The 15,431-nt window shown below is 38.3% G+C and overlaps 1 protein-coding gene across 1 annotated transcript; it reads left to right on the top strand.

The window, feature by feature from the left end:
- The first annotated feature begins 7,288 nt into the window (after positions 1–7,288).
- LOC145782294 (NADH dehydrogenase [ubiquinone] 1 alpha subcomplex subunit 12-like) lies at positions 7,289–11,642 on the top strand. The gene is made up of 3 exons (XM_082594081.1): positions 7,289–7,521; positions 10,233–10,397; positions 11,402–11,642. The coding sequence occupies exons 1-3, from the start codon at positions 7,385–7,387 to the stop codon at positions 11,565–11,567; spliced, it is 468 nt and encodes a 155-aa protein (XP_082450207.1). The 5' UTR covers positions 7,289–7,384; the 3' UTR covers positions 11,568–11,642.
- Positions 11,643–15,431: the final 3,789 nt, after the last annotated feature.

Below are 15,431 nucleotides of genomic sequence, written 5' to 3'. Positions count from 1 at the left end.
ATATCGATACTCCTCACCTTACCGGAATGGTGGAAGCCTTGTGTTTGGAAAGGTGTTTGTTTGACATTGATTTAGTAATTGGTAATGTGGATGAAGCAAGGGCACCTAGTGAACCTGATCCGGAGTGGGGTATATGTGCTGCCGCTGTTACGAGGGCACAGGCAAGGAAGATGGAAGATAATGTAAAGCCTCTAAGGATAGCTGAGGTACAGTCTAAATTAACCGTTAAGAGGAATAAATTGGCTGAGATTCAAGAAAACGACCTGACAGGCTGAAACTGAAGAAATTTGTTAATATGAAAGACTCAATTAAAAGAGGAGGCAGGAGACGGCCATTTGGAGTTTGCTACAGATGCGGTAGACACGGACACTTTGCCAGGGAATGCGTTGCTGACGGCGGACATTTGGAAAACAGACGTTGCCGTGACAACCATTGCTACCGATGTTGGGAGATTGGACACATAGCTTGGAGCTGCCCTTTTAATGAAAAGGCTTGCTACAATTGTCACAAAGAAGGTCATCTCGCCAAGGACTGTCCGGAGAGGAAGTGTTTCCGATTTAAGAAGATGGGTCATCTCGCTCGCCGGTGCACTGAAGACATTGAGGACGTTGGAAACTTTCGCAGAAAACGTAATTATTGTTTTGAAAAACGCCGTCCTTGGTAATTCATGCAACGATGGACTAATGAGTCGTTGAAGATAACTTATGAGAATTGTTTTATCGAGTAATTAATTGTTTTGTAATGTGTTTTGTATTGATTGTGTAATTTTGTGTTGTTATATTGTGTTGTTGTGTTGTTGTTTGCAAAAATATTCTAAGGGGAGGCGTATGTCACAATCAATGTACAATGCCTCGCGATGGGTTGCTTTGTATCTTGACCGAACGCACTGTTTTAATTATAGAATTCTTGAGCGGTATGTTATTATCGGTCAATGACCAGTAGCCTAGTAACTTTTGATTGCGAATCTTTGTTATGTAATGTAATTTTATATCATTCTGTAAGATGCGAACCTCGAATATTCTGTTGTTTTCCACAATTGCCAAATGTCGTATGTCATGACGCCATAAGGATGTTTACCAATGAATCTCTGATTGCGAAATTATTATTAGGTAATGTATTTTCTAGAACCGTTTACCCTACGTGACAATCTAGAAACTTCTGCTGTTTACGGTTTAATGCAACTTGACAGAACAATGAGTCCTTATGATGTAACATTACGTAACTTTCTCGACGTTACTAGACCAACAACCTTCTATAAATAGTGGTGTAATTTACGTAATGATTATTATGATGAGTTGATTATGAGAGATCATTGTTGTAGTAGTAGCAGTTGTTAATAGACGCAAAGATTATTGTTGATCGAGAGTTGAAGTATTGAATACGAGTAAAGCAAAGTTGATGCTAATATCAGAAAAGAAGATTTAGAAAATATCTGTCTAAGCGGCCGCCTTCTCGGGAAACGTGCTCGTGGCAGACAACGAACAACATTTATATCCAATTTCAATACATCAATCAGCCAACCAAGAACACTTTGGGACACTGCGCGACAAAGGGAACACTGGAAAAATTTACGAACTGAGCATCTAGTTCTTCAAAGGCCGCAATAATCGGCTATGATACTGTTGATGATGATGCTAATATAATTTCTGATTGAAATTAGAATCGTATGAGATCAATAGTCGCAAGCGTTGGAATCTATTGCTGTTCACTGTTACTTTGATTAATTGCTGGAAGTGGTGAACCATTCGTTGGAGTCCTTCAAGCGTTTTCATATATCATTTCACTAGTATAACTGTAACGTTCCTAGGATTGCCGGTTGAATGCTTCTGTCTAAGGGTGGCTGACAACGATACTAGATTGTTGGTATCAGGAAGTACATCTTGTATTACGCCACGTGTGAAGCGATCAAGGCGGATTCAGAAACGTCACGTCATTCCATCCGAAGTTTGTTGATTGAAAAAGGAGAAAATTACCACACCAGTCTGTTTTATAGGCGAAATCAGTACCCTTGGCGAGTGCTGCCAGACGCAATGCTAAAAATATTAAAACTTGAAAGTAGGCTAAACAGTACAGAATTATGAGAACGTTGGACTGCACCGCAGAATACCGGCTGGTGACGAATACGAGACAGCAGTCGGTACAGAACTATCCGTGAATTTAGTTGACTGCTTTTCGGTTATAATCCATTAAACTACGTCATTGAACCTTTCCAAGTCTCTTTTCTGGTAAGAGATAAAAAAAAATCGTGACATATCTACAAAACGGGCAATCGTCGTTCAAACGTTGCCGCTCGGCAACACTTTTTTCCAATGCATTGTAAAGGCGAATCGATCATTATATTCAGTATAAGCCACCCCCTGTTTGCTGTGATCGGTAAATATAGTGCTTCCACTAAACTTGCTGTAGTTTTCTCGTTTCTTCTCGAATTTTATCAATTTTGCCATAGTTGGAAAGCACGATCATACATCTACACGAATCAATTAGCTACAAATCCAAAACAAGTACTATCTTTGTCTTGTAATAACTTAAACTTCACCAACTTGTACCAATTTTCAGTAATTTAATTTTTACAATAAAATTATTATTTCGTTGCAAACTAAAAGAGTATGTCTTGCTTTATGCACCTGCAAAATTTCATGTTGATGTCTTATCTGTGAAGCGAGCATTCGTCGTTCGTATTTGGACAACACTGATACATCTCACATCTAAAACAAGAGCAAGATGCTATCCGTTTTCGTTACTCGTCCATTTCAAAGAACATGGAACACAATTTAAACCCTTTGAATTGGGATTGTTTGGAGGGTAGCTCATAGCCTTCCTACCCAAAAAAATGAAACATAGGCCTATGTGTCTGTTATAGCTATTTGGAAGCTTGATTGTTTTTAAATTTTAAAGTGATCACAAAACATGGACTACGGTAAGTTAGCCTACTCTTTTTGTTGTTGAGTAGCCCTAAAAAAGACTGTTTCGGTAGCCCCAACAACGACTATTTGTGTAGCTCTTGTGTAGACTGTTTTGAATATATGAGCGCTTGGGATAGCCTACTATAGCAGCGGGTATGATTCCGCTATGGCTCGAATAACTTCTGGAAAATATCCTACTGTTCCCGTGCGAATTGGTGTCTCCACATAAATTCGTCCAAATAACCAGGAATCATATCCCTGCTTGTACCCCCCATTCTTTTTAGCTCCCTCTTGCTGTTCAGCCACAGGTTTTTTATGTGATTGGTGTGAGCCCCTGTGGCTGATACGTACCGATAACGGTGATTTGCCGTTTGATGCAGATAACCAATACCTAAAAATGCAAAATAAGGTGCTGTATGAAATTTTTTTAATTAAAAGGTTGGCTACAAAACGTTTCATTCATCTGCAAACTGGCATAGCCTAGTAAATGATTGTGTTGGCATAATTCGTTTATACCCATAAACCCGTATCAATCGCTGGGTTACTGATTGGTTGCTGTCATAAAATCTTCTTCAAAATCAGATACTTTCCATCAGATACGGTAGGCCCACACTAACAAAGTTGTGGATAGCCTACGTGTCGAGAGCTGCAATCAGATGACTAAATGCAGTCACTTGTTAGGCTATTTATCAGGGACAGTAGGCTAACACAAGCCTACTGACTTTATTCGTTGCTTTATTGCATGTTTGCGATAAAACTGAAAGATATAAAACAAACACTCACTGGATAAATTCGAGTATACGCCCCATTCATCAGAATGGATTTCGGTGCCGGAGCAATGTGGCGTATAATTTCAGCCACGAGAGTAGCTCGGTCCCGGCGCGGCACCAGTGTGATGAAGCAACAAAACACTGGAATTAAAACTCCTTTTAAATAGGGTGTTTATTGACATATCATAGTCCATTGTCTACAAATAACAAGTAGCCTAATATGGACAACAAGATATTGACCAATTGTCATAGCTACTAACTGCGTTCGCTGGACTTAACCGCTAAGCAATTACCAAGAAGGATTTTTACCTGAAAGAATTCGACCCAAAACTGTTGTCATAACTTAGAGTTTAGCAGGCTGAGTAACCTTTCTCTTCTTTCCGATCAAAACTAGGCAATGTAAAGTCTTGTTACTGAATCAAACAGGGGTGGCTTAGAGGCTACTGATGAATGATCGATTCGCCTTTACAATGCTTTGTAAAAAAGCTTCTCCAGGCGATTAAGTTTGAACGACGATTGCCCGTTTTGTCGATGAGACATAAACTTGAAACTTTTCAGGTGCATAAAGCAAGACATATTGTTTTAGCTTGGAAAGAAATAATAGTTTTATTGTAAAAATTAAATTGCTGAGAATTGGTACAAGTTGGTGAAGTTTAAGTTATCACAAAATAAAGATAGTAGCCTACTTGTTTTGGGTTTGTAGCCAATTGATTCAGGTAGATGTAGGCCTACGATCGTGCTTTCCAACGATGGCAAAATTGCTAAAATCCGAGCAGTATGAGAAAGCTACAGCACATAGTGGCAAAGGTTTCATATTTTTGATGTTAAACTTTAATTAGATAAATTTTTAGTTGAGTTGATGCAAATTGATAAGCTTTAAGTTATCCTAGGGCCTTATATCGAACACTCGACGTTGGTGTAATGTTTTTATTGTGAAAAAATAGTAAAATTGTCAAAAAATCCATATTCATTCCGCCTTATCACCTCCATTCCGCCGCTTTTTACATTCCTTTTTTTCACCCTCCCAATAATAGTTGCGTCCGTTTTGTGACGTCATATTGACATTAAAGCAGATTTTACACGAGCAATAGAGCACCATTGTTGCCATTATTTAGTTGCAGTCTCGCGGCTGGCCTGAGCGATTTTGCGCGGCTGAGGTTGTGATTTTTAGTGAATTGCGCGGCTGCGCTTGTGATTTTTCGTGAATTGCGGGGCTGGAATTTGAAGTGCGCGGGGGATTTATCCCCCGCGCAGGCCAAACTTTCCAATGTGGTGCCTGGTTAGTTGAAAGGTAGAGGCCAGACAAGACATAGTCCAAAGTATCCAACGATGGAATAGGCAGATGAAGTCAATTAAGCTCAATTTGGATGGTTGTGGTGGATGAAGGCTGCAGCATGTCACCTGCAATCGTCTTGCCTTACCAGTGGACAAAGCTGGTGGCCTGTCAGGTTTACGTATGTGCCTTGTTGAGTGTGTGCCATCAAGTCTACATTTTTTTGCCATCTAAACACTTATCATCAGCGTTTTTAATGCAACTTAGACCATCATCCTCGAAGAGATGAGGGATAGCCATCATCATTTCATTCACTAGCCTAAATCATGCTGAATGGAGCATCTAGAACTGCTGAGTAGACAGACGTTGAAATGCATTGCTCAACCCCATACCCCAAGACTTGAATCAACACTGCTTGATTATGTGGTTTCTTCATGCATAAAGTCAGTCTTACCAATTGAGCTATTGAGGCGGACTTAAAAAATTCTAGTGACTATATATATAGGCTACTGCAGTAATAGTTACAGTATTAGGCCAATTGCTAGCGACTTTACCTAATCAATTTATTTGTTTTGATAGTGGTCACAACGGTAAACCATAATCACTTTCTGGGAAAATTGTAACATAAAGTTCCCGGATCCGTTCGTCTGTATGTAATGACCGAAAAGAAACACTCTTCTGGAAACGTCTATTCGAGAATTGTATTTCTGTGAAAAATAGCCCACTGGCTGTCAAAATGACTGGTGCAACGTGATACACCACTAAACTTGTCACTACAATGCAAATTACTTGGATAAAGACGGAAATTTTGTCCAGCTGGCAAGCACTAAGCAAACAGCCCAATATTTGACCACTCTTCAAGCAACAATTTTAAAAATGACTAGAATACATTGCAATATCTCAAACGCACGTAGGCAGCTACTGTGATGTAATAATGATAAGTTATTCAAGCACCTGTTCAAGTTTGGCTTACACCTGTTCAAGTAATTAAAGATTTAACGATGATGTAATGCTATGCTGCAGCTGCAATGTTTTACAGGTCTTGCAATCTGCTCATTTTTTAGAAATATTCCATTACGTAATACGCTGAGATTCAGTAGACCTGAACGGTTTTTCATGACGTTTGATTTGGTGAACAATTGTCTGGAACAGATAGCATCATACAGCAAGCAAAGTGCATGATATTTAAAAAAGTATTTTGTGTAGCTAAACAGTGGATTTGATTTTAAAGGCCTACTCAATGAAAATTTCAAACGGGAATTAATAATTAAAATGCGTAAACTGAACATTCAAGAATACATTTCAAGAAAAATTACCGAAAAAAAATTGTTTTTAATGGCGCTGGCAAGACCCAAAGTCCAATGTTTTATTTATTTTCTCTTTTTTTCAAAATAACTAAAAGTGCAAACTCTGCTCGAGAATACGTCACAAAAGACAGCAATAACAAAAGCCACGTTACCACATCTGATGTTTTGAGCAAACTGTCTGATGTTTTGATGTTGAAATCTGATGTTTTGATGTACATACATACATAGCCTACAGTCAAATCGCCCGCAGTAACAATTATTGCGAGATCAGCTGATTGCTAGTCTCTAGTGCCGCAGACTGTACTCTACAGTCGCACGCTTTGCTGCTCAAGCCCAATCTAGTTTTGAAAGCTCTGACAAAAGCGCGCGCGCAATGGTGGTCAGACCGCGATGGGGCAAAATTTTATTGAAAAATGTTTTATGGTAGCATGTTAAACAGGAAGAACGTGGAAAATCGCCAAGTCAGGTTTTTCCTTTAGTATCCCTTTAACAGTGAATTTGATTATGGCACAATTAGGATGGTAGCAAAAGATCAAAACCGTAAAAGTAGAAAAAAAATTAGCCTAATTTGAAACAGTTGTTACATGTCAGCAAAATTTTATTTTTTGCAAAAGTTCAGTTTATTTTGTTCTCTAGGCAATTAAAAAATATATACAAAGCACAAATAATTCGCACAACCAGGATGGCAACGAAAGACCAAAAGGTCATCAAAGTGAGATGCCACTAATAGTTTTGTTGACCCCTGACAGCCTTGCTTATACAATTGGTGACATTAATTAGATGTAAAGACTTTGTTTTTTGAGTAGAATGTAAACTGCGATTGCTGGCAATATTTTGAAAAATGTATATATGTCATATAAAAAAAACTTTTTCCTGAATATTTTGATTGTTTCTTGTGTGCTTTTCACGTCTCTCTCACATGTTGATTAGTGAGAAACAGAGCAGCAAAATTTGGATTATTGGTTTGGTATAAAGGGATAATAGATGAAATTCATAGTATATAATTATTACATAATAATAATATGTTTAGTTTAGTGTTTAGAGCACCAAATTGTAAGCGTTGTACTTAAAATTTTACATATTGTAGGATACATATCTTTTACTTTTGTAAGTAATACTGCCAACAATAAGATGAGTGGTTTCATTAAGTTTCTTCATCGGCAGTTTGTTGTCCCGTATAGTGAGATGATGAAGATTTTTCGTCACAATTATGCTCAAGATGGGGGCTACTTTCCTCGCATTCGTGGAGTTCTTACACAGATAGCAAGGTAGTATTGTTTGTGTACCATACAATTGAACAGTACATACTAAACTGTGTAGTTGAGTAGGGCCACTGCCTGCTTATTACTGCAGAAAAAAAAACTGTGTTAGTTTGACATTACTTAAGAAATAGTGTTTTCTGCAAGATAGGCTATGTATTGACATGCCAAAGTGGTAGCCTTCATTTCATATTTCTATACCATATAATAGCTATTAGTTATTTCCTGCTTCCATGTGACTAGTGTGTTGCATTTATTTATATTTACATTATGTTGTCATGTTGAGTATGAAATAAAATGTTATCGTATATTAATGCATCTCTTATCATGGTACTGCTGTTTTGCATTCATCAAATGCTGGCATTTGCACAACAATCTAACCTCTTAGTGTAATTTATTAAGTCAAAAATCGATTTTTCTACAGTAATAGCATCTCTTATCATTAACGTTCTCATTAAAACTCTAGTCTATAAATTGATATGCTACTTGTTTTTTTATTTGTATCATACTCCATGCATTTAAGGCAGGGTTGAGAAAAACCTGGGTTTTTTTAAAAAAGCCCAACCCGCATGGGTTTAAAAAAAAAAAACGTTTTTTTTTTTTTTTTTTTTTTAAAAGATGCAAAAAGGTAGATTCATGCTTATTTGACCTTAAATACTACTTTTTACCAATGAAGTGCCTTTCACTCACAGTACATGCTGGCATAACTCAATAAAATAATGCACTAGGGCTGTTTAACTATGAGGCCTTCTTGCATAAATGAGTTTTAGTGTAGTACAAAGTGAGATTACTTGATTTTTGTGTACAGAAATATCCACTGTATTTTCAATTTATCTTTGGAAATTTACTTCACAACCACATCCTTAAGTCCTAATTTAAAGTTTGTTTTAAGTACCTTGTAGTAATTTGGTTCATTTTTTCAATTTTCTGATAAAAATTGGACAAACATGATGCTCTGGGTTTTTTTAAGTGGGTTTTTAAAAAAAACCCACCCGTTTTTTTGGGTTGGGTAAAATACCGACAACCCTGATTTAAAGAACCATTATTATATGTTGTTTTTTAGCAGTTGTTAAATTCTTATTATATGCAGTGCTTAAACATGAACATGTGGTGATTGTAACTTAACGTGTTCGGAATGGCTCGTTTCGGTGAGTCTGATCCCTATTCGGTGATTTTTTCAATTTTTTTTTTAAATTATTGGGTACCGTAGCCTAATTATCATTGCCGTTTTAGGGGAAGGGGTTCGGGTTAGAGGTTAGGAACTCACCGAATTGGACTCACCGAATAGTAGAAGACCCTAACGTGTTTAACCCCTTCAGTTACTTTTATGCACACACTATCATTATTGTGTTGTTGAGTTGTTACATGCAATCTAATGCAACTCTAAATTAGATTACAATGTAATTACAACTTTATCATTAACATTCTGTTCTGTTTATGCTTGGTCGTACGACTACTTGGCATGCGCCAACTTGGCTCTGCTTCAACTCAGCAATGTACATTTTAGCTACTGGCCAAGTCAGCAAATGAAAAGTTCACCAAGATTATCAAACTGGCTTGGTCATCACTTCCTAAACTTAAATATTGACTTGTGACATTCCAAGTTTCGGCTCAATGCACATGCTCAGTTGTAACTCACTCAGTTTCATCATTTGCCAACTTTTAGCCGCTTGCTAAAATGGTGCTAGCTCAGTTGTCACTTGCTCAACTGCGATTTGCTCAGTTCACAACTGCTGACTTGTAGGAGACTCTTAATCTCTTATGCTTGGCCTAGTAAAGGCTCAAGCTCAATGTTTTATCATGTTCAAATAAGTTAAATTATTGTTATTCATCAAATGATATGCGCTTTTGTACAGCTGTTGTGTGTGCACTATTGTAAGTCTTTGTTTTAATTTGGATTATTTTGTCCGATACAGTCAACTAATCTTGCTGTATTGGCGATTGCCTTGAAATTATTACAATGGAAACTAATGTAATATCGTGCCGCTAATGTTGAAAATCTTGAAATTGTGCTTCAAATGCTCCATACCGTGCGCGGACGTTTTGCCGAAAGACATTTTGCCAAAAGGACATTATGCCGTATGGACAAATTGCCGAATGGACAAATTGCCGAAACAATTTGGAAAAAAATTACTTTGAAGTGACACAAAGTCGCTTTGGAATATACACGATCGAGTTGTTGATGATCTTCCTCGTACTAACAATTCCATCGAAGGATGGCACCATGCTTTCGACCAACGAGTCTCCATCACACACCCCACGATACGTCGACTGACAGTAAAGTTGATAAAGCAACAATCGCACAACGAACTAATCCTGGAGCAGTTATCAGCTGGCGTTCAATTGGCGCCACCAAATAAAAAATAGAAGGTTGCGAACGATAGACCAAAACACATTGTGGAGAATATCGATACATATAACACTTCTGTCGGATACTTACGCGGCATACGCGCTGTCGCACATAATTTGTGAGTGAAATCTGTTTGTAAATGATATTTATGTGTTATTAGGTTATGATAAATAATACATATAATACATTTGTATAATATTTCGGCAATTTGTCCAATCGGCATTTAGTCCTTTCGGCAAAATGAGTTTCGGCAAAATGTCCATTCGGCATAATGTCTTTCGGCAAAATGGGTTTCGGCAAAATGTCCGAGTACCCTCTATAAAGTCCCATCATAGATTTTGTTTTCATGCTTGATGATGCTTGTTTCCAGGTTTGAAGAGATCAAGCATGGCAGATTAGTTGGCACCGATGAACTTGGAAACAAATATTATGAAAACAACCGATATTTCATTTCTCGAAATCGGTGGGTGGATTATAATCAAGAGACTTGGGATGCGAAATGGGATTATGATGCTAGCCAAGTGGTTCCTGAATGGTGAGTGTCAAAAGAGTTTTTTTATTGACTTAATATTGACAGATAAAAACAAAGTCACTTTAACGGGTTTAACATAGCCTAATGTATTACACACACAAAAATATAACATAATTAAAATAAAACAAACTCTGACGTTTTCGACACGTACCGTAGGCTACTTGTGTCTTCATCAGGAAATTTATATTATACTGACTAAGTCAATAAAAAAAACTTAAGGATTAATTAAGGATTCAGATTTTTGTTATTACTCAATGTTTACAAAAACAGGTATTTAACTGCACTGCAAAATTATAGGTAATTAAATATATTGTGGTTATATAGCTACTCGTGTGAGTTACCATCTTCATCACAATTTGATAGACTTTCCATTGGAAAGGTTCCAACTACCGTAGTCTGTAACTTACTAGTACAGATGATTAAGTGTACTCATAATCTTATGCAAGAACAATGCAAACAACAAGGCTTTTTGAAAAATCATGAGAGAAGGCACTCAGCAGGAGCTATGTGTAAGTATCTTTTAAGTATAAGAAACTTCAAACGACAAATAATATCCATACATTCAATCAGTGGCTGCTCATCCATAAGAAGTGTAATGTTGAAGCCCCTCAATGGCTTTAGTGAAAAGCAGATTGAATCTCATCAGCTCGTCGAGTTTTGTGAATGACGTTTGCTTTATTGTGACGTAACTTGAAAAAATAAGGCATTCTCGTGCGTTACGTTTGCGTCATTCGTGTCTTGCGGCATTCAGGTCTCGCGTTATTCGTGTTTAGTAGAATTCAGGTTTCGCGTCATTTGTGTCTTGGGGTGTAAGAATCGCATCATTTGGACTTTGCTTTCAGTAGTTTATTAAATTCACAGAGCCGCATGCTCTAAAGTGGTGTCGAACCGACGTCCTTTCGAACGTCGCGCAGACGTTCTCACCACTACGTCACACAGACAATACTTCTGTTGGAAAAATTACGTTATTGTTGCATTTATATGACCCGTTAATCTTCAATTTGCAGGCACCGTTGGTTGCACTACATGACCGATGACCCTCCCACTGTTGTGCCGCCCACTCAAAGACCCTTCTTGGTGAAGCACAAGCGCAATATGACAGGCACCAAGGAATGCCTTGTTCCTTATTCTACAACAAGACCCAAGATCGAGTCCTGGAAACCGGGAAATTAATCGTAGTTTTTTGAGTTTATTTATATTTGAATAGCATATTTTCATTCTTGAATACAACTTTCCTTCTGCAAGGTGTTGAGTTTATCTATCACAGGAGTTCAATTTTTATAGCTTGTCCACTTTTGATGAACCTCTGTGTGTGGTGTAGGGTCGGTACAGGACATCTGGGCGAAACCCTCTGGGGCGATACCATGTGGGCAACGTCCCAAGTAGACGACATCCCATGTGGGCGACGGTAGCGAAAGTTTAGTCGTTCGGAATGGTGGTGAATTATATACTGTAATCGATCTAGTTGCTTTGCGGCGTCACGGTTTATCGTGAAGCTTACGAGAAACGCCTCAGAAAAGAGACAATCGAAGGAATGGCCAAAAAGTGGTTGACGTAAGTTATGAACGCTCCCTTACCGTTATCGAAACTTGTCAGTCGCAATACCGATGGTGCATTCTGTTGAAACATTTTTCGGTACAAGCGGCAGGCAGCAGAATCATCTGGCAACCACTGCGAAGTTCTGCTTCCGTGTGACTTCAAGTCTTAAAATGTAATGACTTTCAGTATCGTAGTTTGTTAACCTACCCTTTCCTAAAACGATGAATGTAATTTTTTCCCCACACTGAAAGAGTTTTTGACCCTATAAAATGCTTTCTTGTCTTATTTTTTCAGCGCCATCGCTAAACGTAAGGGCTCACTAGTGGATTTCGGGGCGGGAGGGGGGAGAAGATGGTGCTCACACGGCCCTACCTACAAGTGTAAAATGAATAGTGTAGCTACATGAAATAAAGTCTCTGAAAAGGTTTTCAGCCACTTGTGCACTGGGCCGTTGGTTGAATGTCTTTCATAGATAGCCTATGGAACTATAGATAGGCTGATTTTTTTAACGTCCAAGTTACAAAGTTCCTGCTCTTCCTCATGGTTGGTTTTCTTCTCACGGCTCTTAAATTAAACAACCTTTCCCACCTCTAGTACAGTCCTATCATGTGACGAGCAACCATCAAGAATAATATGAGCATATTCTAGCTTAATATACTCCTTCTGAGCTACATTATCTATAGGCCTATATCCAGGAATAATTTTAAATCACAAAATTGTGAACAACAGCCTGACTACTAGAATGCAAAGAAACATAAGTGTAGAGAACAAAATGTATCGGTGTAATACGTGTCAAGACTTTATTTTGTTAATTTCCATAGCGATAACAAAGAAACGGAAACAAAAAAACGACAAGATCAATGTAGCACTGGCTCTAATCTCGCGGTGCATGCTTGAAAGTTCTTCAACAACAGCTCTAGCGGCATCTGAAGGATGGAATTATTCACGGACAACAACTTTTCAACAAGAACAGCGGAAACTTCACTTTGTCAACCTCAATAATCGGGCCAACGTCAATGTTTCATAGCCTTTACAAATATGTGAAACTGCCAGAATTAAGCTTCCAAAAAGGCTTTTTCAATCTGAAGATAATTTTTCTCGACACAGTTGTGGAGTCGGGCGAAAAATATACGACTCCGACTCCTCGATTTATAAATTGTGGTAGGCTACAAGGAAAATTGAGATGTTTACAGTTTTTCCCCTGTAGGCTACGTGTATTGTGTAACATGCGTTGCGTGCATATATGAAGCAAAAAAATAAATAACTGACCGACTCCGGTTTCAGTGTTGCCAGATTTGTGAGAGTTGCCCAATTTTTTTAATATTGTTCTTTTTCATTTTTTTAAATTTAGTAATTAAATTTGCAACCCATATTGAAACGGTGACTATCGCAAAAACTGACAAGAACATACACTTCTGGTTACGTTTTAGAGCGCAATACGGAGAACAAGAGACAATATTTTAAAAAAAGATCGAGAAATCAAGTCGATGTCGGTCTTTTTTGGCGACTGCTACTTCGGACATGCCAAAATTCTTCCAACTCCACAGCCCTGATTGAGTGATTTCTCATAATCAAAAAAATATATAAATTGATAGTTGGCCTTGCCGAATTTTCTTTGAAATCATTAGTCGACAAGTCAGTCTTATCACCAGGCAAAACAAAGTAGCCTATATTAACAGGGAGTGGCAGTTCGACTCATGTGAAATCCAATTTCATGCAGGTCAGTAGCGCACCCAGAAAAAAATTTAGAGGGGGGCTAATTCAGAAATGTCGGCCGAGTGATTTGCGACAATAGTGACAGTAGGCCAATGCCCATCAGTGCCGATCTTTGGGGTGTGCAAACCGTGCGATCGCACAGGGCCCGCAAGTTACTCAGAAAACGCAGTAATTTTGTTATTTCCAATGGAAAAATTCAACAAAGGAATTAGCAACAAGAAAACATAGAGACTCAGCGGGTGCAACCTATTTTGTCCCCTGAACATTTCGTACCCTGAAAAGATCGAGAAAAAAAACCACAGAGCCGAAGTCGCTGATCGGAGTTGCCGCAAACATTTCAAATTTCTCTCGATCTTTTCAGGGGACGAATTAGGTCGAAATTTGATTTTGTTACTCCGATTTCAGGGTACGGAATTGGGGTAAGAATTTTTAGGGGACGAAATAGGTTGCATTTAAATCAACATAGAAACATAGCTTTATATTTCCGAAAAATCCTGAGGAAAGCAAGATCTTATCCTTTTGCTATGCCACCGGACAGCACCATTTTTACAGTAATATTCATACCCAAATTTTTGTTGAACATGCTCTCAGAATGCCCCAAATTCAAAATAATTTTTCAAAATTTTCTGGGAGAGGACCCGCAGACCCCCCGCCACAGGGTGTCGCCTTCGGCGATGACGCCGTCAGGCTTCGCCCGCCAACCGTAACACCACCCCCTCTCCTTTCAAAATATCTAGCTTCGCTACTGAAATGGATCATTGTCATTGGGGCCCGCAAAGTAGGCCTATATTCCACACAGGGCCCGAAATATCCTTAGACCGGCACTGTGCCCATCCCTTTGATTAATATTTAAAGGCACTCACGGCCCACAACCCACCGGTTGCCGATACATCAGGATTCGTTCTCTCAAATCAGATTAGAAGTTGGCCTAGTGAACCCCAAGCTATTAGAACCATCAACACTCTCATCCCTACGTCCACTCTCGCAATCTTCTATAGATCTCGACTTTTCGTCATGTAGGCCTATGACAAGATAAAATTAGCTTTCCGTTTGCCAACACAGATAAGTGCAAAACCAACAACTAGCACGAAAACAGTTTGAAACAAAACACTAATTTTGTAAACAGTCGGCTAAATTTGATGTGGACGTTTTTCCTATTTACAAAACATTCAAAATTAGTTCGTATTTTCAATTAAAGTCCCAGACGCCTTCGTTTCTCTGCTCAAATGTCGTAGGCCTATACAGTTTTACATGTCCGTGTGATTCGGCATTGACGTATAACGGTATGATACATCGGTATGTCCAGTTGTCCACCAGACATTTGACCACGAGAGTACGGGAGCATCTGAACTTTAGGGGGTTCTGAACTGAAGTCGACTACGAAAAGTGCTATCAAAGACCATAACATGGAGTGTTCTTTTTGCACAGATCAAAAATTCTCTGCTGACTCATTTATAATTTTACGCAAAGGCAAATCCCAATTTGACACCAAAATTCAGGAAGCACTGTTAACGCTATACGCTACAATCCAAATTTAAACAAATAGGCTAAATATTTTCTGGAGGCGCATCCATTCTCCTCAACATTTACTTGATGTATCACGTTCCCTGTGGTGCAAAATTTTTTGTAGTTATTTATGTACTGTAGTTGCTTTTTCCTAATGTAAATTTACCTTCAAGAAGTTGAAATTTATTGCATTTATTAATTATTTTCTGATTCTTGATTAGGGCTTAAAATTAAGCCGAAAACGTTCGACTGTTAAAACTATTTGTAAATATGTAA

This window comes from Aplidium turbinatum, chromosome 13 (assembly GCF_918807975.1).
Source record: "Aplidium turbinatum chromosome 13, kaAplTurb1.1, whole genome shotgun sequence".
Taxonomy (NCBI): Eukaryota; Metazoa; Chordata; class Ascidiacea; order Aplousobranchia; family Polyclinidae; genus Aplidium; species Aplidium turbinatum.
The sequence above is the reverse complement of the archived record's forward strand: the minus strand, read 5'-3'. Positions and strand labels throughout refer to the sequence as shown.